The sequence below is a fragment of the Physeter macrocephalus genome, chromosome 9 (genome assembly GCF_002837175.3).
Source record: "Physeter macrocephalus isolate SW-GA chromosome 9, ASM283717v5, whole genome shotgun sequence".
Lineage (NCBI taxonomy): Eukaryota > Metazoa > Chordata > Mammalia > Artiodactyla > Physeteridae > Physeter > Physeter macrocephalus.
Window position 1 is genome coordinate 19,892,336 of NC_041222.1, and position 26,575 is coordinate 19,918,910.

Sequence of the window (26,575 nt, forward strand, 5' to 3'; positions counted from 1 at the left end):
TGAGGTGGATGGACCTGGAGTCTGTCATACAGAGTGAAGTAAGTCAGAAGGAGAAAAACAAATACCGTATGCTAACACATATATATGGAATCTAAGAAAAAAAAAAAAGTCATGAAGAACCTAGGGGTAAGACGGGGAATAAAGACACACCTTCTAGAGAAGGGACCTGAGGATATGGGGAGGGGGAAGGTTAAGCTGTGACAAAGTGAGAGAGTGGCATGGACATATATACACTACCAAATGTAAAATAGATAGCTAGTGGGAAGCAGCCACAGCTACTAGAGCATGGACTTGAGGATATGGGGAGGGGGAAGGGTAAGCTGTGAGGAAGTGGGAGAGTGGCATGGACATATATACACTACCAAATGTAAAATAGATAGCTAGTGGGAAGCAGCCGCATAGCACAGGGAGATCAGCTCGGTGCTTTGTGACCACCTAGAGGGGTGGGATAGGGAGGGTGGGAGGGAGGGAGATGCAAGAGGGAAGAGATATGGGAACATATGTATATGTATATGTATAACTGATTCACTTTGTTGTAAAGCAGAAACTAACACACCATTGTAAAGCAATTATACTCCAATAAAGATGTTAAAAACAACAACAACAACAAAACATCTCTAGCTTAGATTCACAAAACAGGACAATCCACGACAGTTAAGGCCGAATCACAAAAATCTATTTTGTACATTTCTCATTTAACTTTTTAAATTTATTTAATTATTATTATTTTTTATATGTCAATGCCAATCTCCCAATTCATCATTTCTCATTTAACTTTAATGAGGTTGTCATCATCATATTTTCTAGGAAGTTCCCGACCCTGCGTGACTTGGGCACTGACTGCAGGAGTCAGTGGCAGCTGGGCAGATGCTGCACCACCTGTACCCTGGGCCCCTCTCCGAGGTTCTCTGCAAAATGCTCAGAAGTTTTATTTCATGTATAAGCGGGAGGCCCGTTCTCTTGCTAGCGTCAGGTTGACCTTTTTCTCCTTCACCCTTCAGTCTAGAGGGGCTTGTGGCTTGTCAAAAGTCAGTAGAAGAGGCTGGACCAGTGCCTGGCACAGGGACCAGCGCAGCGAGCCCAAAGGCGCGGGGCGGCAAGAACGCAGAAGCTGGCGCTTCAGGGGTGGCCTCAGGGCCGCCGGGAACCCAGGCTAGAAAAGCCCCCCATCCATGGTTGTTCCCGAGCCGGCCGTAGGCGACACAGGCAGCCGGCCTTCCCCTAAGGGCACCCTTTCTCCTCCTGCGCGCTCCAGGGTCCTCGCTTCCAGGCGCTGGGACTTGCTCTACAAGTAGGCAGCAGCACAAGGCTCCCAGGTCAGGGAGCGCGAGCCGGGTGGTGCGCCTCCCGGGCCCTCCCCTCCCCTCCCCTCTCCCAGGGATCATTTTGGGCGCGTCCCCGGGGCAGGTACCTGAGGCGCCAGGGTCCGAGCGGCCAGAGCCTTAGTCAGGCTCTTTCCAAGGGCAAGCATGGCGCGTCTTCGAGCGCTGAGAAGGGCAGCGGCCGGGATTCTTCCTTAAACCCCTCCTCCTCTGGCTTCCCGACTAGCAGGGAGCAGCGCCTGCACAACTGCCGGACGCAGGCTCGGGGCGGGGATCCGCGGGTCAGCTCCGCCTCACGCCCGGGGTTGTGGCGCGGCCGGAGAGTCCAGTGCGTAAGGCGTCCGCCCGGGGCCGGCCCCAGACGCCTTTGGTGTCACCTTTGACCCTTCCTGGCTCCTTTGTTTCCCCAAATGTTCTTACCCCCGTCGTCAAGACTGATATTAGAATTAGCTGAATGCTGAGGTCGTTCCTGTACCACCTATCTGGACACATCGCCTCATCTCCAAGAGCTCTTGCATACAATCAGTAAAAGTTCGTGTGTAGAATGAGAGTGTGTATGACCATTGGGAAGGCAGTATCCATGCGTGTGTGCGTCATGCTTTGCATTTTAAATCGCGGACGTGTTTGCAGCGGTCAGTTTTAGTCGGCTGATTCACGTGTAGCTAAAGACTAGTGATTCTTCCCTTTTGTTCATTAAGTGCATTTTCTCTCTCTATTGCCACCCCCAGTATGACCTTGTAAGGCTCCTAATAATGATATAGATTGTATTTCTCAGGAGCTCAGAGGAATGGGGGCCCCGAACTAGATTCGAAAATTCAAATTTAAATATATATAGTTTGAATCAAATAGTTTTTAAACCTTAAAAGCAAAACAGCAGACCTCTGATCTTGTCCTTCTTAGTCCTGAAATTGGTCCCCAGAGTAATTACTTTCAACATTTTCAGCTGTTTCTTGTAGAGCTTGTTTATTATTATGTAAATGTCATTATATGCCTTTTCTGGTGTTTCTTGATATTTTCTGTTATAGATAGTGTCTGTTGCTTGGAAAATGAGGATTTAGGTCTGTTACATACCACTACCCCAAAATACACTTCCTTTCCTGCATCTGATAATGCTTACATTAAGAATAGTTAATTGTAACGTTATTAATTTGATTATATTGATGTTTACATAATTACTAATTACATTACCTTCTAAACATATAAATACACACACTAAATTCAATTACACAATCATTACATTCATGCACACACTGAAGTAATATTGCTTATACTGTTAAGACTAGGTAATTATTACAAGGCTATTGTCTGTGGTTGTATTGGTTGTGCTTTTGCAAAGACTTTTGAATCATCTGTTGAGAGGAAGGGAGGCTTTTTAAAGTTAGTAATTCCAGAGGGGGATGAGTCAGTTTTTCTAGTTGATGGGCGTCCATTTCTAACCAAGCAAGACAAAAAAGCATCATCTGTACCTGGACTGGATCTTTATGGTTAAATTTATTTTCTGAGGCTTTTCCCTCCTAGAATTAACAATTCATTCCCTCATTCAACCCATATTAATTAAACTCCTTTATGCTTCAGGCACTTTTCCAACAACTGGGGTGCAGAGGTGAACAAAAGTCAAAGTTCGTGTTCTCTTGGAGTTTCTAGGTTAGTGGAAACAAAAATAAATGAAGGAAAAATATGTCAAGGCTTAATAAATACGATGAGGAAAAACAAGTAGGATATGGAGAATAGAAAGTGCTGGAGGGAGGTAGCAGAGACTGCTAGCTATTTCCCAATAGCCATTCTTCTCCCACCCCACCTTTTTTGAAAATTAGCAATAGAACCCTTGCAGCTTGGTGCAGCCATGTGACTAAGTCCTGGCCAGTGGGATGTGTTAATGCATTTATGACCTACTGTAAGTGGTCTTAAAGCAGTGCAGGAGCAGTTCTTGCCCTCCTTGTTTCTTTCTTATTTCTACTTGCTGGAATGTGGAGTAATGGCTTGAGTTCTTGGACTATGAGGTAGAAACCACATGCTGAAGATGGCAGAACAAGAGAGAAGCAGCCTAGGTTCTGATACCGTGGAGCACCATACTAGGAGCCCTGAACTGCCTATCTCTGGACTTTTTTACAAGAGAAAATTTTTCTAGTTTAAGCCACTGCTTTGTGGCTTAAACCTATGATCTTAATCAATAGGAGAGTGACTATTTCTTTTTCATTTGTTTCTATTATTTTCATTATACCCATCACTTATTAATCACCAAGTTCTTTGCCTAAATAAATTTCCTCTCAATATGATTAAACCCATTAATCAGCTTATCAGTTTCATCTTCTGGCATTATCTTTCAGGGTCCTTTGTTCTATTGCTCCAGTGTGGGCTAATTGTTTTTTAAGACAGCATGGTAGTAATTCTGGGATCTCCTCTCACTGATATCCTGGGGGATCTCGTTTGCCTTGTGTTGGACCTCCTGTTGCCAGGATTTGGTAGCTTTTTTTTTTCGAGACTTGAATTTCTAAAAATGTTTTATTCTACCAAAACCTTGATTCATATGTTGGTTGGGCATAAAATTCTACATTGGAAATAATTTTTCCTTATAATTTCAAAGGCAATTCTCCACTGTATTATAGCTTCTAGCAAGAAATTCATGGCATGCTGATTCCTGCTTCTTTGTATGTGACTTGTTTCTCTGTCTCTATAAAATCAGGGGAAGGAGTCTGCATAGATTCTTCTCAACAGACTGTGTGAGTGATATAAAGAATATGAGCTTGGAGCATACAGGCCTGGATTTGAATTCCGGTTCTGGTACTTATTGACTGTGTAACCTTGGGTAAGTTACTCAGTTTCTCTGAGCCTCTGTTACCTTGTTTGTTATTGGTGATAATTAAACTACTACCTAGGGTTGTAAGGATAATTAAATGAGAGAATCTCATTTTAGTACTTTCCCATAGAATTAATCACTCAGATTAATTTCTGCACAGAACCCCCAGAATATTAAACCAGGGGCATCATTGGAATCTTTCAGTTTTTTAAGGATAAATTTCTCAAAAATAAATGCATTAAATTGTATAATTTTGAAACTGAAAGGGACACTAGAAATTCTTTGTTGAAAGAAGTAATTTTACACTTTTATTTTGCTAGTGGTGAAAATAAGCTCCAAGAGGGCAAGTGACTTGTTGATGGTTACACAGTAATTTAGAACTCAAGTCAGGCATAAAGGCCTTGTCTTTGGTCACCTGGGATGCTTGCAAACAACCTAGCTCTTCACGTACCAACAACTCTGACCCCTACTAACTGCGCCCCTCCCAATTCTCTACTCATTTTGAAACATAAAGTGAATCCTGACACTCTCCACCAGGTTTCAGCACATTGAGCATAAAATGCAGACTCCTTCCAGGCCTACGTCCTATGGCTCCTGCCTCCCTCCTCCTCATCTCCCATCACTCTCCCTCGTAGCTCATCACATTCCAGCCCCACTGCCTTCCTGTTGTTCCTTAAACATAAAAGCTCATTTCTTTTGTGGGACTTTGTACCTACACTTTCTATTGCCTTTGCTCATGGAGTTCTTTCTCCCCAAATCTTTTCCTGGTTTGTTTTTCCTAATCGTTTATGCCTTGGAAGAAGTTATCACCTTCTCAGGGAGCGTAGTCACTCTTCTCCTCATGTACTGCTTTATTTTTGGCTAAGTGATATAATTATTTGTTTACTGTCAAATTTCTCTATAGGATTGCAAACTCCTTGAAGGTAGGGACTTTTTCTTATTCACCCAGACTCTCAAATATGCAGAACAGTGTCTGGCATATAGTAGCTGCTCAGTGAATGTTTGTTGAGTGAAGACATGGGCGGTAGATTGGATTGACTTGAGTTCAGTATATGAGCATTTAGGCCCTCTTTGTGTTCCATCACCCCTAACCGTAAAATGAGTCTGCAGCTTACAAGCCTATGGCAGTGGGGACGGGGGCGTCAAATAACCAAAAGGTGAGGGGACAGATGCATGTTTGCAGTTGTTATTGATTGGTCCTGTGCTCTGAGGCAATAGGAGAGGCCAGGCCCTCTTGGGTGATCCTATCTTTGACGTCCCTTTGCAGAGACATGCCCTGCTCGGTGGGGGAGGAGGAGTGGACCACCACTCCAGTCCCCCAGACCATCACGGACCTCTTCAGAAATGGGAACTGGACGATGGAGAACCCCACCCCACCTGCCAGTGTAGCAGCGACAAAATCAAGAAGATGCTGTCTGTGTGTCCCCTGGGGGCTGGGGGGCTGCCTCCTCCACAAGTGAGTCACTTTCAGGGTGTGACCGTTCAGGTGGGGTGCAGGGTGGGCTTGGAGAGAAGGAATGGGTGATCTGCCATGTCAGGAGGGTCTCTTTCAGTCTTGATTCTTGTCATAGGGAAAAGCATGTGAGTTTTGAGAGGAGGGGCCTTGGAGCACATTGTTCCTGTATCTGAGGGAGCTTAGCCTGCTTCTCTCTTTTGAAGTCAGCCTAGTTTCCTCACTGGTTCGAGGTACAAGAGAATACAATACTCTGGATCAATGAGCTGCGGAAGGTACACTGTGGACTCTCCCCCAGTGGTGGTGTCACGGGACAGACTGTGACAAGCCCAGCTTCATCTCTGCCTCTGCCAGCGATGAGCTGGTGACCTTGGACAGGCCACTCTGAGTCCCTGGGCCTGTTTCCTCACCGCTGAATTAGGGAGGCTGGCCCATAAAACTTCTGTGGGTCTTACAACTCTGACAGCCTCTGAAACTCTGAGTGTGGGGAACAGTTCTGAGCCATTTTTTCTGAGAATGATTTCAGGAAGAGGCTTGCTTTTGATGTCTCTCTGCTGCCTTATCAGCATCCAGGTTGCAGGGTGAGGAGAAGGCATTTCAAATGGTGTTGAAAACTTAAAGCAGTCCTTCCTGATTACCTTTCTTTAAAATAAGAGCTCATCTCTTCCTCAGTATAACTCCAATGAACAAAAGAATTCACTAGGCATAGTCAATGGTGCTGCTCCCTAAAAACCTTTTGTAACCATAAAGAATGATACTTCACGGTCTATTCTGGTACTTCACAGTTGTTCAGCATAATTTGCTGGGGCTCTCCTTGGCTTGCCATAAGTGAACGGCCCTGCTGAGAGCGGAATGGACCAGACCTTGGTGGCTGGCTGATGGCAGAGCCTGGACCCTGTGGGCAGAGTCTGGTCACACTGTGGTACATGTTTGAGGGACATGTGTCATTGTTGTCCTTGATTTGTTTTCTATTCCAATTCTGGTCCATAAAGACACATGTGCTCGGTTTACTTTGAATTTTAAAAAGCTTCTAGCTTAGTCATATCTCATAAATAAGGTTGTTTTGAATTAGTTTAATCCAAAGTATGAGTCTCATATCTTAGTTACACTTTTCTCCCAAATCAGATTCATAAAGGGTCCTACGGATTTAAGGACAGTTTCTCAGTCTTTTTACATGGACCCACGAAGGACATGGATGGAAGAAGTGGTATTAAAACCATTTATTTTCACTGCTTTTCAGCTCATTTGTCCCTCTGAGTTTTGAAGGAATAGGTGGTACTCAGAAGAAAAGAAGGAAGAATCGTTGAAATCCATTCATACCTTCAGGAAAATGAGATAACTTACATGGCTGCCTCACAACGTAGCTCTCTGAGCAGAGTAGTCTGGGACATCTACAGTGGCCCTCATGCTGGGAGAGAGCCAAGGCCTGTGTATAAGTCCTTCAGGTCTTTCTGGTCAGTGTCCCTCACTGCTCGTCCTGACTCCCCATTCGTTTACCTTGCGATCCAGGTTTAGGCCTGAGCCACCATAGTTGGAGAAGCATCTGTGAGATGAATGAGTATTCTTTCTTTAACATCTCAGACGTCTCACTTTGTCTATAATCAAGCCCAAGCCCCTCCCCTTCCCCATTTAGTTTCTGTTAGCCCCCTGGGCAGGAATAATAGGAGTTAAGAGGTTGCCAGAATCCAATAGAGGAGATTGAGCTATAACTTTCACCAAATCTAACTTTAGACTTCCTTTAAAGAGGGAATGCATCTAAATGAAACATGTACAGACTCATGCTGTATCTGCTACAAAGAGATACTGTGTTCATATTCTCAGTGTTCTAATGTCAGGCTGTTCTTTTAGGTATGGTAGGTTTCTCGGGGTGCCAGTGCTTCTCAATCATGTCCTCCAAGTCAAAGTTAAGGATGCCATCAAGCAAGTGAAAGAACACTTGAAGCTCGGCAAGTAACAGTATCCATCCCAAAACATGTCAGAAAAAGGGGCCCAGAGTAGTTGGTACATGGGAGTAGTTGGCAGGTAAACATGGCCACCTAACAGTTTATTGTTTAAGACTTTTAAATACAAAGGCATCACTGGCATTTAGTGATCTTACGCCAGTCAAGACTGAGCTCGAGTTGATACTTGAAAGTGTAGATCTTATACGTGGAGCGTGGCAATTATTGTTTCTGCTTATCTCCTACAGAATAATTATATAGGTCAATGGAAATTTTATATGACCCTGTATAAAGGGTGTATAAGACTGTTCTTACAACAAGAATCTGTTAGAATTTTTGTTTCTGTTAGATTAATATGCTATACATTGTTGTTTTCCACTTTATTTACAGCCAGAAGAATTTAACTTATTTGAGTAATTTCACACTAATATTTCTGCATTTATTAAGTTTTCAAACCAAAGCAGTCCTTTGTGTGTGTGAGAATTTACAACCTGCTGCTCTTATAATGTCAAAAACAGTGAACCAAAGTGAACCCCATTAGGCCACTCTCAGACCTCTTTCTTTTTTTAAAAAATAATTAAATTAAATTCCATTTATTTATTTATTTATTTTATTTTGGGCCAGGCCTTCCCTGACCAGGGATTGAACCCAGGTCCCCTGAAGTGGAAGCATAGAGTCCTAACCACTGGACTGCCAGGAAATTCCCTCTCCAACCTCTTTCAATAGTTTCATTTTGGTACTGGACTCTTTCATGAACTCAGAGAAATCAGTTCCGCATTTGAACTGTCAGGTTTTTGACCTGAAAATGTTTTAACTCTGAATAAAATAATTTTATATTATTTATTGAGCCGGTGTTTTTCCCTCGGCTATTCTTCAGATATTGCATATGTGTGTCTGCCTTGATTGAGTCCTCAATTGCATCAGTGAACCCTCAGATTCTCACTGACTTTCTCTTTGCAAGAAGAACATGTTAGTGGACATAATTACATCCATCTATGTCAACTCTGCGATGTCCTCTGTCCCGGCCAGCTTTGTCATGTTCCTGACCCAGGGGTGCGTCAGCAAATAGAAGCACCTGTAGTTCATCAGCGGAGTGAAGCCCATCATTCTACTGGCTCTCCAATTCTGTCTAGGACATGGTAAGAATGCTGGTGTGCTGCTGCTTTATAAACCTCCATCAGGGCTCTGGATTGGATGGATGAAAGGGCCCCTGGCCATCACCTAGAAATATTCTAGCTAGTCCAAAGATGAATGAAAGAGGAAAAGGCAGGCGCAGTTGTACACTTTCATGTGACCAAACACGGCCTTAAGCACATGGCTGATCTCACGCCAGAGGAAATCCGTCCACACAGCCTGCAATTCATACCATCACCACCTCACTCCCTAAGTGACAACTTTTCAAAAAACTGAGGTGGAAGACTCTTAATCAAAATTTAAGCCAGTGCCTCTAACATGTCTGATAGATTTTAGCCTTCAGAGTCAGCGTGTTCTTTGCCTTACTAGGAACTCGTCTGTCCTTCAGATTCCTGAGGACCAGGTAAGTGAGAGGTGACCGTGCTTCCTGATTTTCAGGTTTCCCATAGATAGCTAATTCATAATTTATTGTTTTTGCAGTATGTTAGAAACATAAAATAACATAGCTGTAAGTACAAGCTACCAGGAGAGCTTAGAAGTGCCAAATCTAGTTTAAGAAGGCTGAGGCACTCAACTAAAATAAAAACTAAAGTTGTAAGAAAATCCTAGTATGTCTGTGATGGTACTGAAGAAATTCTTATAAGGTTACTAGCAGGCTATTTACTTGAGGTGAAAATATTTACAATAAAGATAGTAGATTATTACTGTCTCATTACCTTATGGCAACACAACAATAGCTCCTGAGATGAGGATAAAAATATAAAACACAATAGAAAGAATCAGATTGTATATGTAGGCTTTTATTAGGGCAAAGATTTCCATAAGCATAAATATCTCATTAAAACAAACAGATGACCAAGTACCTTTGTTAAACAGTGATTTAAAATGAAGTAAAAATTAGTAAAGTTAACTGCAAATGAAGATACTGCGGCATATAAACCAATGAGTCATCAATAACTTTTAATACCAGGACCTAATAACATTATTTTCCAGGTAAGTAATTATTAATGTGAAAACCATAATTAATACAGGTGATGCAATTCATACCATCACCACCTCACTCCCTAAGTGACAACTTTTCAAAAAACTGAGGTGGAAGACTCTTAATCAAAATTTAAGCCAGTGCCTCTAACATGTCTGATAGATTTTAGCCTTCAGAGTCAGCGTGTTCTTTGCCTTACTAGGAACTCGTCTGTCCTTCAGATTCCTGAGGACCAGGTAAGTGAGAGGTGACCGTGCTTCCTGATTTTCAGGTTTCCCATAGATAGCTAATTCATAATTTATTGTTTTTGCAGTATGTTAGAAACATAAAATAACATAGCTGTAAGTACAAGCTACCAGGAGAGCTTAGAAGTGCCAAATCTAGTTTAAGAAGGCTGAGGCACTCAACTAAAATAAAAACTAAAGTTGTAAGAAAATCCTAGTATGTCTGTGATGGTACTGAAGAAATTCTTATAAGGTTACTAGCAGGCTATTTACTTGAGGTGAAAATATTTACAATAAAGATAGTAGATTATTACTGTCTCATTACCTTATGGCAACACAACAATAGCTCCTGAGATGAGGATAAAAATATAAAACACAATAGAAAGAATCAGATTGTATATGTAGGCTTTTATTAGGGCAAAGATTTCCATAAGCATAAATATCTCATTAAAACAAACAGATGACCAAGTACCTTTGTTAAACAGTGATTTAAAATGAAGTAAAAATTAGTAAAGTTAACTGCAAATGAAGATACTGCAGCATATAAACCAATGAGTCATCAATAACTTTTAATACCAGGACCTAATAACATTATTTTCCAGGTAATTATTAATGTGAAAACCATAATTAATACAGGTGACACAGGTAACATTATACTCTTCCATAGTAAAGAAATATGTTTAATATTTTTATGAATCCTATCTGGCAGTATAAAATAAACTTTAATGGACAAAAACTTTTAAAATCTCAGAAAAAGAGACATGATGAAAAGGTTAATAATGTATACAATTAATTTAAAGATATTATCACAGGTATGGAAATGAAAGAATCATTTGAATGTAAGAAAGTGCTATAAAAGCAGAGGGTTGTCAAAATAGAGAAAAAGAGGATATTTGGAAACAAATGAAAAGTCAAGATCCTATAGTAATAGCAACTATTTTTAATGTATGACAGATACTGAAATGCCTAGGCAAAAAGAAACAGACTTTTTCCTGAAGTGGTGGTGATAGTGGACAGAGGTAGCTTTTAAATATGCAAGGGACATAGCAAATTAACTTACCACCTCCATCAAATAAAAATGAGAATCTCTTGGGAGAATTTAAGCACCATTAGTAGACACATCTTATGGCAGTTAATGAAATGCTTCATTTATCAGTGGAAAACTATTTCAATGGTGAAAATGACATAGGAATCAGAAGCATATTCTGCTGAGACCCAAGGAAGTTAACACTTTCCCGAACTGGAAAAAAATTCATAAGAAGGTATATAAAGTTATTGACTAAATCAAATTTGTTCTAAGAATAACTTGTGCTTAGTGAAATAGCTTACCAGCTGCCACAACTCTGGGATCCTCATGAGACTGATGTCTCCCAGCTGCTCGGCTATCTGCACTCTTGTTCCACCAAAGAACATGAACTGCAGAAATAAATAAACCAGAAATAGATTCTAAAGACTGTGGCATTACTCAAATAAGAAAGACAGAAACATTAATCAGAAACTGTAACTCCTATTCTTTAAATCAAAATAGTGATTATCAACAGGGTAACACTAAGTATATTAGTGATAAGATTTCAGAGGGGTGAGCGATTTCGGAGAGAAATTTATAAATTAATTAGTCAAACTGGTTTTGTAGATGAAGAAACAGAAAGCTGGAGAAGGGAAGTAAAATAACACAGCTAAAGACATAATCAAGACTAGACTCAGGGTTTCCCTGGTGGTGCAGTGGTTAAGAATCCGCCTGCCAATGCAGGGGACATGGGTTCGAGCCCTGGTCCGGGAAGATCCCACATGCCATGGAGAAGCTAAGTCCGTGAGACACAACTACTGAACCTGTGCTCTAGAGCTCGCGAGCCACAACTACTGAAGCCTGTGTGCCTAGAGCCCATGCTCTGCAACAAGAGAAGCCACCGCAATGAGAAGCCCATGCACCACAACGAAGGTTAGCCCCCGTTCGCCACAGCTAGAGAAAGCCTGTGCGCAGCAACAAAGACCCAACACAGCCAAAAAAAATAAATAAATAAAGACTAGACCCAAATTGCATGACTTCCTAATACATGTTCCTTTATTTTAAAAAAGCAAGATCATAAAAAAAGTTGTGTTTATTATTGAACATTTGGGTGATACAAAGAAAAAAACTAAAAGTAGCAATAATGTTAACCACCTAAGGAAAACCTCAATTAAGTGTATTTCCTTTAAAAAATGTGAGGAAAATCACATTAGGATCTTGCTGTATATTATGCTTAGTCTTAGTAATAGATTTTAAAAAATCAACAATGTGTTCTTTCTATGGAAATAACATTAATTTTTTAAATTAATTTTTATTGGAGTATAGTTGCTTTACAATGTTGTGTTCGTTTCTGCTGTACAGCAACGTGAATCAGCTATACGTATATATCCCCTCTTTTTTGGATTTCCCATTTAGGTCACCACAGATCATTGAGTAGAGTTCCCTGTGCAATAACATTAATTTTTCATGGCTATGTGAATTCCTTCTTATAGATATAACAACATTTTATCCCAACCCCTTGTTATTGACCAATTAAATTATTTCCAATATTTCAGTATTCTATGAAATACTGGGGTAATGTTCTTGTGCATAGTTTTTTACAAACTTTTTATAATTACAGTATAATACATGTTATCTGTATAGGAAAATGCAGATAAAGTAGGAGGCATTTCAGTACCATCCAGAAATAACCACTTTAATACTTGGTATATCTCTTTCCATAGTTATGCATACATGTTTCATTTTAATATATATTTATGCATTTATATACACATAAACATAAAAATATATGCTTATGGTTATAAATACATTATATGTGACACATATCTATATATCTATTTATGTATCACATGTGTATTACATAAAGAAGGTTATACCACATTGTTTCCAAAGTTTCCTTACTATAAATAATGCTGACATAAATTTCATTAGAGCAGCAGTACATGTATATCTATAATAAGAGCAATGTTGATGACAACTTCTACTAACATTTATTGCATGCCTACTACGTGCTGAGCCTGGTTTTACATTTTGTGTGTATTAACTCATTTAGTTTTCATAATAACCTTCAGTGGTAGGTTATTATTATCATCATTTTATGGATGAGGAAACTAAGGCACAGTAAGGTTAAGTAACTCACCCAAGGTGACAGAGTTTTAAGTGGTGGAGCTGGGATTCAAACCCAGGCAGTCTGGATCTGATTATTTTCTTAACATAAACTCCTAAAATTTAAATTGAGACAACCAAAGACTATCTTACATATATACACTTACAAATGTACAGTGTATATATTATACACTATCCTCCAGAAGGGAAGTACTGATTTATACTCAGCATATTATCATATTCCTAGTACACTGAGAACGAATTTAAGATTAAAAAGTGTGTGCACACACATTTCAGTAGTTTTTTTAAATAAAAATTCTACACGTCCATTATAGTAAATTAGAGATTTAAAAAACCTTTAATGTCATCATTCAAATGTGATTATATATTTTATATCCTTTCAAATTTCCTTCTTGTATAACTAAAACCATTCATATTTCCTAGAATGTTGGCAAAAACAGTTGAAAAAAATTAGCTTTTTATTTTATTGCCAAATTATTAAGGGGGGCAAGATTAAGCCAATACAACCCTACATAGTACAACAGTACTTGTTTGTCCCTAACCCCTCTAACACTATATCTATATAATATGTTTTTATTAGGTAAAAAATGGCATCCAATTAATGATTTTTGTGTTTTTTTTTTTGCGGTACGCGGGCCTGTTACTGTTGTGGCCTCTCCCGTTGCGGAGCGCAGCCTCCGGACCCACAGGCTCAGCGGCCATGGCTCACTGGCCCAGCCGCTCGGTGGCATGTGGGATCTTCCCGGACGGGGACACGAACCCGTGTCCCCTGCATCGGCAGGCGGACCCTCAACCACTGCGCCACCAGGGAAGCCCCAATTATTGTTTTAATCTGCAACTTCTTTAATATATATTAGTCATCTGTGTCGTCTTTGCATACGCTTTTATTTTTCTTTTTGCTTTTGGATTTCATTTATGTTGTTTTGGGTATGCACAGAAATTTGAGCCTTTGTACAATAAAATCATTAGTTCTTTTTTTCTCCTTCATAGTTTCTTCATTTGCTTTTGGCTTAGAAATGTTGTTCTCACATATTATTAAATAAATTTATCTATATTGTTTCAGTAATTCTATGAATTCAGATTTTTAATTGATATTTATAATCCATCTTGATTTTATTTTAGTGTATGGTGTGAGAAAGGCATCTAATAATTGTCATAATTTTTCTCCTCTTCATGTATTTTCCAACTTGAACAAACATCTATTTTTGCACAGTCCAACTTTTTTTTTTACAATATATTATTAAAAGTTGAATTTCTGGGCAACGATCAGCTCAACTCTGGATATGTTAGGTTTGAGATGTCCATTAGACATGAAGTGGAGAATACGAGGAGGCAACTGGGTATTATGAGTTTTCAAATATTAAAAGTCTTAGTTATCCTCTCAGATAAATTTTACAAGCATTTTTCGAGTTTGCCACAAAAAAACAAAAAAACCCTCTGAAATCCTGACTGGAGTATCTTTCAACTTGAAAAGCTAAATATCCCAAATAGGTGTTTTATTAAATAAATCAATATGGTATACATACTATGTATATATAAGTAGTGAGAAATGGGTAATTTTTTTCTTTGGGCTTGTCCATGTTTTTAATATTTACAATAACTATATATTATTTTTCACCCCCAAACAACCCAATATTATTTTAACAAAAAAACCCTCTGAAATCCTGACTGGAGTATCTTTCAACTTGAAAAGCTAAATATCCCAAATAGGTGTTTTATTAAATAAATCAATATGGTATACATACTATGTATATATAAGTAGTGAGAAATGGGTAATTTTTTTCTTTGGGCTTGTCCATGTTTTTAATATTTACAATAACTATATATTATTTTTCACCCCCAAACAACCCAAGTAATATTATTTTAAAAAATCACAAATGGTACAACAGTACAAACTTTCACATATAAAATAAATAAGTTGCTGAGAAACTTCAAAGTTCCCGTCACAAGGAAAAAAAAATTGTAACTATGTGAGGAAATGGATGTTAACTAAACTTCTTGTGGTAATCATTTCACACAATATATACATATATCAGATCTTTATGTTGTACACCTTAAACTTATACAATGTTATATTCAATTATATTGCAATAAAAGTGGAAAAAATCAATAAAACTACATTCAGAGATTATGTAGATTATGAAAAAAAGATTATGAAAGGAATAGGTGATTTCTTGAGGGTCTTTCCAGTTTTAAAAATTTTATCATTTTGATGTATCAGAGAAAAAAGCAGTTCAGTATTTGAAAAAGGCTTCATAAGGTATTACTCTTCTAAATAAATAAGATTTAAAACAGGTTTACTCAACCCTTAAAATCACAAAAAACTAAAAATTTGGCAATAAAATGTAAAATACACTCAATAATGAGAACAGAGACAAAGTGACCCAAGGAACTTACAGTAGATCACCAATATACTTTGCAATTTCATAGAAGAGATGGACAACTGTACCTCTGTTGAGTATTCCATATTCTGCATGGAACACTCCAACTAATTTTGTGTAGCCTTGATTGACATGAGTATGAACTGCCCTTTTAAATGGGTCACCCCACAGAGCTGGCCCACCAGGTTTCATCTGAAAAGTAGCCAGTTCATAGACTCCTGGAATAAGGAGAAAAATAAGTATTTTACTGAACACAATCAAGCAATTTGTAATCCTGTCTAGTTTGGTTCCAGTGGAAAGCTAATCTATATATAGATTTGGAGGATCATACACATATACATGTTTATATAGATATATTTATTAATAATTTGCACTGTGCTTTTATGTTTAGAAAGTCCTTGTCCTACTTTAAGGATGAGTTGTTAAGCTTATCATAGGGAACAAAGAAAAAGGGACTGGAAGATATAGGTAAGTTATTATTTAAAATATTTTTAATCTATAAAATTTGTCAATAAAATAGTGAGAAAATAATGGAATAGGACTTTTTAGCTGCCTGCATTTACACTTTTATAATAGAAATGAATAAAGTAGTTTCCAATCTCTTACAGTTCTGTTCTTCTCTCCAACTTCTACTACTTTTTTGCTTTATATAATTTCCCCCTATAGGTTTCCATTTCTACCAGGAACAGCAAGCAAACAATGGACCTGAAGTGACTGTCTCAGAGTTTTTGAGGGAAAACAAACCCTAAAGGAGGTGGTTTTATTATTCCAGGTATATAATATCTAGGTAAATACTTGAAAAGTATTTTACCTTCTGGGTGGAAGTATAGGGTGGGTGGACAGAAAGAAACTAGGGGACCAGTAGATTTGAGAAGTAAAGGAAAAACATGCAAAAGTTACTGAAGAATCATGAATAACATAGAGGAAGAGAACCAAGATTTGACATTGTCTTTGAAGACCACTAGTTCATTTAGATGGTGCCTAAAACTGAGGGGATCTAGGTGGATAAGGGTCTAAATAAGACTTCGCAAATCTCTTGTAATCCAAAATGCACTACGGAGTTGGGAATAATGGGGGAAATAAAATTTAAATTCGTTTATGCTTTTTCTAATCTGACCTTTGTTTAAAACTGGATTGAGGTAATAATTTCTTTAAGTCAGCAAGAAGTGAAATCAGGAAGAAGACAAATCTTTAGGAATTATTTTCAAACTGAGAAATAAGAAAGAGGAAGACATAAAAGTTAGACTACAGTAATACAGCTTGGCAGTTTCAGTTAATTCATTCCCCCCAAACAGTCAAATTTTATAAGCAAATTTGTACTTAATGATTTGAGACTAGTAGTAATTTATGGAAAAATACTTTTATATCTAAAAGTTTATAATATTTAAAAATTATGACAAAATATCATACACTATCCCTCATCTACCCACATGTGTTCCCTGCTCCCAAGGCCCAACTTCTCAACCTTTAGTGACCATGTCAACTTTTTCTATAATATAGCTAAACTTTAAGTATCAGTATGATACCAATTTGGAAAAATACTCCATTATTTAATGCTCAATTTTTAAGAATAAGCTAAGAGCTCCAACTTATTTTTATCTCAACAATCAACATGTTCCTATATTATGCAAAAGATTAACTTCATGTTTTTCCAGTAGAACTTTAGTTTTTATAGCTTAAAATCGTTAATATTTTCTCCATCAAAATTCAGTGACTAAGACGGAAGGACTTACCTTCTTTTGGAGGTTTTTCTAATTTGCACCATGGCACCAGATAAGTAATTTCACTCTCTTGTTTATCAATAAGAGCCAAATTTGGAATGAGAAATTGTTCTTGCCATTCCTTATCTTTGGCCAAGGCTTTCTGAACTTCAGTTCGATGAGCAAAATTGTCTATGGGATGAAAAGGAGTAAGAAAAATAAAAATGTTTGATTTAAAACCACCTGTACTTTTTCTGGGTTTCATTCAGTTTAGTAAATGTTCATCAAGGCCACATAAGGACTGTGTTATATCACTGGAGACACCAACCTAAGTAAATGTGACACCTGTCCCCAAGTTGTTCATGGTCTAAAAGGGGAGTAGGAATGTAAACAACTGATAATGTCATACAGTAATGGGCTTTATACGCTCTACCACTTAGTAGGTAGTTGTGAGGCTTAGGTAAGTTATTGAATCTTTCTGTCTGTTTAACTCCAGGGCTGAAGTGAGGATTAAATGAATTAGCACATGAAAGGAGCTCAGAACAGTGTTTGGCACCTAGTGAGTACTCAATATCTGTTAAATATTCTTAGTAATTTTATCGAGGCATTTAAATTATGGCGCCAGTTTAGAAAAAGACTAATTTTCTTTATCAGTGGTGATGGTGATGAGTGGTCAGGTCAAGGTATAACTGAATTAAATTGAACATACAAGAAATTAAGATTTGCTTTTTCAGCCTCTTCTTTGAACAAACAGCTTCCAAAGAAACAGTGCTCATTCTCTTACTTACTGTCATCCATTCTTTTTACCCAGTACTATTTCTCTTCTGTTTGTTACCCATATGTTACTAACATATGGGCCTAGTACTAATATTTACTAATAGGGCCTTATTAGACTAATGGTAAAAGAGTTTTCTATGGTTTACGTTGCAGATAAGGGATAACAGCTTTCTTAGAGCTTTAGTAAGTTATATCAGGACCTTACTAGTAATTTCTTAATGACGTGATTCAGCTGGTGGTGCATTAAAGCATAAATTATGTTTTTTAAAATAAATTTATTTATTTTTGGTTGCGTTGGGTCTTCGTTGCTGCGCGAGGGCTTTCTCTAGTTGCGGCGAGCGGGGGCTACTCTTCGTGGTGGTGTGCGGGATTCCCGTTGCGGTGTCTTCTCTTGTTGTGGAGCACGGGCTCTAGGCGTGTGGGCTTCAGTAGTTGTGGTTCGCGGGCTCTAGAGCGCAGGCTCAGTAGTTGTGGGGCATGGGCTTAGGTGCTCCGTGGCATGTGGGATCTTCCCAGACCAGGGCTCGAACCCGTGTCCCCTGCATTGGCAGGCAGATTCTTAACCACTGCAGCACCAGGGAAGTCCCATAAATTGTGTTTTAATGGGGTTTGTTTTATTACAACAGGGAGAACCCCTAAACTATGGCCACATTAAATACAGAATGAGTACTTTTCATATTAAAGTACTTTATGACTATTAACTTTGGACACTGATAACCAAACACTAAATGAAATTATTAAAAGTTCTTTAGATATCATCAAGTCCTGATGTGACTTCACAAAAATTTAATATTGGAGTTAAACATTCTGGGGATTCCTGTAACCGTTCTTCTTGTAAATCAGGGGTTGGTCAACTTCAATACTGAAAGAACTCACTCACTTCCTTTCCTTTACCTCCCTAGACTAGTATAATGACAGTGAATTCCTTGAAACTCTGGGGGCAGAAAAAATACCAAAGTGGTCCTGAAATATAACAAAATTATTAAATCTTAAGGATGGGTGAGGGCTTCAAAGTTAACTATCATCCCCTATCAACTTCTATTTCCCTAAAGTCCCTAGATGTTTGAATGATTTCTGCTAAAACACTGATATCCAGCTATAGCTTCAATATAAAGAAAAAATAATTCTACTTTCTTTTATGATCCTAACCCACTCTGGTTCTTGCATTAACTGCTTTAAATTTTTCATAAAAAATCTTTACAATAAGCCATTCTAAAATTTTTTTTTAGAATTAAAGTCTAGTTCAGAATTTTATGACTTGAAATTGGAGATGCCACATTTTCCCAATATTGCTTCCCATATGATAATATAAAGGTTCCAGCAATGGGCTGTTAAGAGGTATACTGTTGGGAAGAATAACCACTGAATTAATTTTTTTGGTCTTGCTTTTTTAGTTTTACTTAACCTGTATGTATTTATAGTAACATAGATCCAAGAACTAAGTCTCATGTAATATCTAACTGAATGAAAATCTGTACTGAATACTTAAGCTGATGACTCATACCATACTTCCAAACATGAAACACTTTATTCATTCTGCCTCCAAATTCTACAGTCCAGAATCCAACCAATTCAGAGTGAGCTGTCCGAAGATGAATGTTTTTCTTAACATTTTCCAGGAACTCATTCATCTTTGAGGGCTTAACATAATAGGTACGAAATTCATAGAATGTTCCATCGTATTGTCTGGGGCCTGTAGCAAAAGATGAGCACACCTGAAGAAAGATAAGGCAAGTTGAAATATTTGGGGAAGGTAGGGTTTATAACATTATGTTACAAACAAATCTGAGTCTGGAAACAAGGGACACTCATTAAACTCATATTCTGTTTCGACTTCTGTTGTCCTCTCTCCACTGAATTTGTTTAGAGATATGTCAATAAAGATGCCTGCTTTTAAACATTCTAAATATACAGCTAGGGGCTCCACTTTTAGTCACTTTTCCATGAGAAGTTGCTCATAAGAAGGCACTGGGGCAGTCTCTTTACCAAAGGACTACAATTAGGATCCTAATAAATTTTACAAATAGTTTATTATCCCTTATTTAGCCAATATTCCATCTTTACTGAATAGCATATGTATTAGAGTTAAGCATTTAAAACAATTTTTTAACATAGACAGGTATTTTGGCTGGCACAATGACAATGTGTTTACTGGCAGAAAACTCATTTTTTTTTTTAGGTTCTTAAAACAATGGAAATTGCTGGTCAGATAGAAGTATTTTCTAAATCCAGTGAAGTGGACCACTAGTCAAAAATAGGACAGGAGTGTAACTAATGTAATAGGAAACTATGACTTAGCCAATTGCATTGTAATATGGTGATAGCCTGTGTAAATGCTAGAAAAAGGAAACGTCAGTAAGTCAGAATGTCTGAATAATTATTAGGGTTTAATTACATATGCAACCTGCAGAAGGGCATTTAATCCACCCCAATTATAGCAGGTTGATGGAAATATCCCTTAAGAACCATTCATTACTTTTGTAATAGTCATATGCTCACAATGTAAATTTCTAATTGGTTTCTCTGAGTAAACTTAACTTTCAGTAGGAGATGCTTTGTGTAGGTATATGTGTTTGTGTATATATATATATATATATATATGTATATACAAATATATGTACATACACACATGCATATACATATACATTCATATAGCATTCTAGTTTACATATCCATCACACATAAGTTTGGTTAGCATGTACACATTTCCTGAAGCTGATTATACCAGAATTATCTATTAGTTTTGGTACTTATAAGGCTATTGATGAATTTTGGGCTTATACTGACTACCTGATATGTCAAAGGAAAGCAGTAGGCTTCTTCTTCTGACATATATTTTGTTTACAAAACACAGTAATGCATATATTTTACTTAACTGTGTATAAGGCTTAATTATAATCATCTCTCTTGAGGTCATTCCATGTCTATTATGAGTTATACTCTTATTGCCCAACTGACTTAAGTTTGCCATCAAAAACAATTGCAGCTGCCCCTGTATTTGGCAGATATTCTTTTTGTGCCATCTTACCAAACTTTACTAAAAGAATGTTAAGCAAATAAAAACTGCCTAGTATTTATAGTTAAAAAATATTATAAATAAAATATATCAGATATCAGAAAATGGGCCAATAGGGTACTTGTAACAATTGCTTTTTAAGTTGCTTTTCAGGGAATTTGTATTTGGAGGTCAAAATATGTGATCAAAGGCACACATTTTATTATTGTTGGCAGAAGAACGTGTCCTCCCTGTGTCCTCAAGTCCATTCTCTACGTCTGCGTCTTTATTCCTCTCCTTCCCCTAGGTTTGTCAGAACCATTTTTTTCCTTATTTTTGGTTGACATTTAATAACGTCAAAGTTCAGAGTAAAAGTTCTAAGGAATAATTCTTGGTCCTGCCCCAGTAGAGAGAATCAGAATAAAGACTATTGCTAATCTTGGGTGAAGGGGCCATTAATGGTTCCTCTTTAGTCTTCACCAGAAAGTCAGTCTTTAGAGTAGATTATAATCCCCTTCTTACTGCTCTTTGAGAAAGAAGTGAAAGCCTAAACACCAAAAGGAAAAAACCTCTAGGTTAGATTCACGGAATAGGCCAATTCCTGACAGTTAAGGCTGAATCACAATAATCTATTTTGTACATGTTTTATCCAGATTAAATGAAGTTGTCATCATCATATTTGCTACGAGGTTCCTGACACTGCCTGACTAGGGCACCAACCTCAGGAGACAGTGGCATCTGGGCAGGATGCTTCACCACCTGCACCCTGGGCCCCCTCTTAAAGGTTCTCTGCCTGCAAAATGCTGGAAGGTTGTGTATTTCGTTTAATAGGGGGAGGCCTGTCCTATTGCCCCTTCAGTCTGGAGGGGCTTGTCAAAACACAAATCAGTAAGAGTCCGGACCAGTGTCTAGCACAGTCCCCAATGCGGCGACAGCAACCTCGCAGAGCCGCAAAAACGCAGCAGCTGGCGCTTCAGGGGTGTCCTCAGGGCTTCCGGGTACCTAGGCTAGAAACGGCCCCTGTTCACGACTGTTTGCGAGCCGGCCGGAGGCGACCCTGGCAGTGGGTCTTCCTCTAACAGCACCCTTCCTCCTGCCGCGCATCCCGGGGTCCGCCGCCTCGGGATTCCGAGACTTGTACTAGAACCTCTGCGGCAGCAGCACCACGTTGGCAGGTCTGGGCCCGTAGGCGCATGCGCGGCCCGCTCTCTCCCTGCAGACGCCCCTCCCCGCACCCCGCACCCGCCCAACCCCCCCGCCCAGGGAACGTTTTGGGCACTTCCCGGGCGGCCGTTACCTGAGGCGCCTGCGTCCGAGCGGCCAGAGCCTTAGTCAGGCTCCTTCGGAGGGCAAGCATGGCACGGCTTCGAGCGCTGAGAAGTGCAGCGGCCGGTATTCTTCCTTAAATTCCTCCTTCTGTGGCTTCCCGACTAGCAGGGAGCGGCGCCTGCACAGCTGCCGGATGCAGACTCCGGGCGGGTCGGCTCCTCCTCCTGCGTTGGGGCCGGGTGGGGGTGGGGTGGCGGCCGGACCGCCCAGTCTGCCAGGCGTCCTCCGCAGCCTGAGCCCCAGGCGCGTTTCGTGTTAGCCCTGACTCTTCCTTTCGCGTTGGTACCCTCAAACGTTCTTACCCCCAGCGTCAGAAATGACATTAGAATTAGCTGAGTGCTGATGTCGCTCCTGTACCACCTGTCTGGGCCCATCGCCTCATCTCCTTGCGCACCTGCGTACAATTCCTAAAAGTTCGTGTGTAGGGTGCGAGTGTGTACGACCAAGGAGCCTTCACTTTTCTGTTCTAAGTGCATTCTCCTTCCTCATCACTGCCCACAGCGTGAAGTTGCAAGGCTCCTAATAATTTACACTGTATTTTCCAGGAGCTCAGAGGAATGGGGGCACCGAGCTAGATATGAAAAATTCAAATATAAACATACGTTGTTAAAATTCTGTGATCCTTAAAAGCAAAACCTCTGGTCTAGTCTCCTCTATCCCTGATTATTGCTCACCAGAATAATCACCTTTCAGCATTTCGAGCTATTTCTTCTGACGCCTGTTTCTGTATTTTTAAATAATAGGCATATTCTGCTATTTCTTGTGGGGGGTTTTTTGGTGTGTTTTTTTTTTTTCGGTTTAGATAGTATCTATTGACTCCCTCTATGGGAGAAGAGGATTTATGTCTCTAGTATAACATGCCCCCCAAATAATTTCCCTTCCTGCATCTAATAATGTTTACATGAAAAGTAATCAGTTAATTGATTACATCATTAATTTACATTATTTACATCATGTTTATGTTATTCTTGCTAATAGTTACATTATTGCAAACATTAATGCAATATTACTTATATTATTAGGACTAGGGGCTTAGTTGTACCTTGTACAACAATGACTTGAATCATCTGTTCAGAGGAAAGGAGGCTTTTTAAAATTAGTAATTCCAGAAGGGCGAGTCATTTTTTCCAGATGATGGGCATCCATTTCTAACTAATGAAGACAAAACAAAGCATCATCTGTGCCCAGACTGGATCTTTATGTTTAAATTTATTTTCTTAGACTCCCCCCCCCGGAATTAACAATTCATTCCCTCATTCAACCCATATTAATTAAATTTCTTTTATGCTTCAGTCACTTTTCCAGAAACTGAGGTGAAAAAAAGACAAAGTCTGTGTCCCCTTGGAAGTTCCAGGTTAGGGGAAACAGACAAATGAAGGAAAAATATATCAGGGATTAATAAATACGAGGAGGAAAGACAAAGTAGGATATGGAGAATAGAAAGTGCTGGAGGGAGGTAGCAGAGACTGCTAGCTCTTTCCCAATGCCATTCTTGTCCCAACCCCTCATAAAAAATACTAATAGAACCCAGGCAGCTTGGTGCATCCACGTGACTTAAGTCCTGGCCAGTGGGATGTTTTAGCGCATTTATGACCTACTGTAAGTGATCTTAAAGTTGTGTAGGAGGGGTTGTTTTCCTCTTTGCCTTTTTCTTATTTCTGCCTGCTAGAATGTGGATGTAATGGTTTGAGTTCTTGGTCTTTGAGGTAGAAGCCACATGCTGGGGATGGCAGAACAACAAGAGAGAAGCAGCCTAGGTTCTGACACCATGCAACACCATACTAGGAGCCCTGGACTGCCTGTCTCTGGACTTCTTCCACAAGAGAATTCATCTTCTAGTTTAAGCCACTGCTATGTGGCTTACGTCTATGATCTTAATCATAGGAAGGTGACTTTTTTTATTTCTCTTTTTCATTTGTTTCTCTTCTTTCCCTTACACTTATTAATCACCAAATTCTTTGCCAAAACTCAAAATGATTAAACCTGTTAATCAGTTTATCAGTTTCATCTTCTAGAGATATCTTTCAGGAGTCTTTTCTCTTGGTCCAGTGTGGACTAAGCGTTCTCTAAGGTGGCCCTGTAGTAATTCTTGGATCTCCTTTCATCTCCTGGGGAATCTCGTTTGCCTTGTGTTGGACCTCATTTTTCCAGGATCTTGTATCTTTTTTTTTCCTCCTAATTTTAGGAGACAGCACATGGGACTTAAACTTTTGAGACTTGCATCTCTAAAAATGTCTTTATCAACCTCCTTAATTTATAGTTTGGGTGGATGTAAAATTCTACATTGGAAATAATTTTTCCTCATATTTTTTAAGGCACTGCTCCATTGCATTATAGTTTCTAGTGAGACATTCATCCCGTTCTGATTCCTGATCCTTTGTATGTGACTTATTTCTCTCTGAAAGCTTTTATGTTTTTCTTGTTTTCCCTAATTTTCTGAAATTTCACAATAATGTTCCTTGGGATAGATATTTTTTCATACATTGTGCCTCACTCAGTTGACCCCCCTCAATCTGGAAACTCTTAAATTATGAAAAATTTGTTATGTTTCTTGGATTTTGTTTCTTCCTCCTCAATCTCTGGAACTTCTTTTATTGAAACATTATGCCTCAACTTGATCCTCTAATTTTCTTTTTCCTCCTAATTTTTTAATCTTTCTTTTTTGCTTTTTTCGGGGGGGGGGGTCATGAAATGTTCCAATTTTATTTTCTAACTCATGTAGTAAAATTTTAATCTTCTAATTTCCAGTGTTTATATCCAAGAGCTCCTTTTTTACCCCTTTTTCCAGAATGTTTTTTTCCCCACTCTCTTCAGAAATATTATCTTCTTTTTGTTTCATGGGTTCAATATTTCTGTCTCTCTGGGGACATTGATTATAGGTGTTTTCTTTTTAAATATTGTTGTTTTAAGTCTTCATTTGAGTTTTATTTTGTTTTCTATCTATTTTTTCTGCCTCTGGTACTGGAGTTATTCCTGAAATGTTTTTGTATTTGTCTATCAGCTCATATTTTGAAGCTGGACTATAAAAAAGTTTGAAAGCTCTGTGAGTATGGGTGGGTCTTGCCAAGTAATGGGCTTTAGTGTAGGGTGATCTGACTGGGCAGTTTCCTTCAGTAGATGCCCATCACCCCACTGTTATTATCTATAAGTTATTTCTCTTGTCTAGTCAAGTTTTCCCTGCAAGGAAACTTCTGGTGTCCCGCCTGTGAGGTCTAATCTTTGTTGCCAGGTTCTTGAGGCTAAAGAGAGAAGGAGGCCAGAGATCTCAATATTTGGTAGTATCTTTCAAGAATATATATAATATATATATACATACATACATACATATATATATATCGTTTAGGCTAATTTGCTGTTACAAATTGACACCAAAAGCGTATTATGACTCAAACACTAATGAATTTTATTTTTTATGAGAAACCAGAGTGTATTTACCTACTTGGCAGGCAGCTCTTTTATACATGATAAGGACCAGACTTCTTCCACACTGTGGCTTGGCCACCCCCTAGAGCCTCATCATTAACTGCATCCAACCAAGAGAAAGATAGAGGAAACTTCCAAGAATATTTCCAAAAGGAGAATGCTTACAAGATAGGAGTAAAATTTATGGCTACAACTTAGAATTAGGTAAACATTGTTAAGTACTGTTAGGTGCCTAAGACAATCTCCTATTATTTTCTCACAGGTTTTAATTATCCTCAAAATGCTATAAGTTAAATTTTATCTCCATTTTATGAGTGAAAAAGGTGAGATTTTGAGAGATTAATTTCCTCAGGTTCACTGCTGCTATGTGGCCCAGCCAGGACCACTTTTTAATTATTGCCATCTGGTCCAATGAGTGTGAAAGTGCATTTTACACTGTATATAACAAATAGGTATCAGTTAAAGGGTGGAGGAAATTATATGAGGTGGGGAAAGGCAACAATCCACTTGATGATGTCTCTGCTTGGTTTTGTCCAAAGGTCACGCTCATCAAATCTGCAGAAGGAAGTGGGAGAGATGGATCCAACGCTGGCCGAGCTGCATAGGAGGGCAGTAGCTCTACGTGTAAACTCCAGATGCTTGTACTTTGGTGACATCACTGGGTAAGTACTTTCTTTGTGCTGCATCATTGTGTGGCCACTAGGTGGTGGTATAAACTAGTTTCCTTCATTAGGCCTCTAGAAGTGTGCGCTATTTTTGTTATTTTTAAGTTCCTGTAAGTTAACCTGTAGGTATTTAGAGTGGAGTTATCTTACAGTTCTTCTTTTTTTGTTATATGGTATTATGTATTGAAGAGAAAAATTTCAGTAAAGATGAATTACTTTCAAAACTTTTATGAGTTGCTTTATTATTAATATAAATAAATGGTAATGAAGTAACAAATTTTCATTCATTGTTTCTTAGCAAGTATCCTACTCATATCAGT

The 26,575-nt window shown here is 38.7% G+C and overlaps 2 protein-coding genes and 1 long non-coding RNA gene across 7 annotated transcripts in view; 1 reads left to right on the forward strand and 2 right to left on the reverse strand.

Moving 5' to 3' along the window:
• The window catches only part of LOC102980197 (protein NipSnap homolog 3A-like), a 12,168-nt gene extending 10,600 nt beyond the window's left edge, over positions 1-1,568 (reverse strand). The window contains exon 1 of the mRNA XM_007116039.4: positions 1,412-1,568. Within this exon, the coding sequence (XP_007116101.1) occupies positions 1,412-1,471 (60 nt within the window). The 5' untranslated portion in view covers positions 1,472-1,568. The remainder of the gene's footprint in view (positions 1-1,411) is intronic.
• A 110-nt stretch (positions 1,569-1,678) lies between these two features.
• On the forward strand, positions 1,679-14,519 carry LOC114486856 (uncharacterized). 5 transcript variants are annotated; one of them, XR_008618188.1, is made up of 7 exons: positions 1,679-1,853; positions 2,898-2,966; positions 4,006-4,128; positions 5,387-5,575; positions 7,421-7,528; positions 8,437-8,651; positions 11,603-14,519. It is a non-coding gene; the product is annotated as an uncharacterized lncRNA (long non-coding RNA). The 5 variants fall into 5 exon arrangements; XR_003681176.2 differs by having other exon boundaries at positions 13,660-14,519; XR_003681174.2 differs by lacking the exon at positions 11,603-14,519 and adding an exon at positions 9,016-9,661.
• NIPSNAP3A (nipsnap homolog 3A) lies at positions 10,246-22,306 on the reverse strand. Its single transcript, XM_007116041.4, has 6 exons — positions 22,136-22,306; positions 19,348-19,558; positions 17,100-17,258; positions 15,435-15,584; positions 11,182-11,268; positions 10,246-11,092 (listed from the first exon to the last, which is right to left on the reverse strand). Exons 1-6 carry the CDS (start codon positions 22,193-22,195, stop codon positions 11,016-11,018), a joined length of 744 nt encoding a protein of 247 aa, XP_007116103.1. The 5' UTR covers positions 22,196-22,306; the 3' UTR covers positions 10,246-11,015.
• Positions 22,307-26,575: the final 4,269 nt, after the last annotated feature.

Bases quoted from the DNA above. Each gene is read 5' to 3' on its own strand.
- NIPSNAP3A (XM_007116041.4), bottom strand. From the start codon at position 22,195: ATGCTTGCCCTCCGAAGGAGCCTGACTAAGGCTCTGGCCGCTCGGACG. The intron at 17,259-19,347 runs GTATGAGTCATC...TTCATCCCATAG, and splicing joins GTTTCATGTTTGGAAGTATG to ACAATTTTGCTCATCGAACT. The intron at 11,093-11,181 runs GTAAGCTATTTC...ATTTTTTTCCAG, and splicing joins TCCCAGAGTTGTGGCAGCTG to TTCGGGAAAGTGTTAACTTC.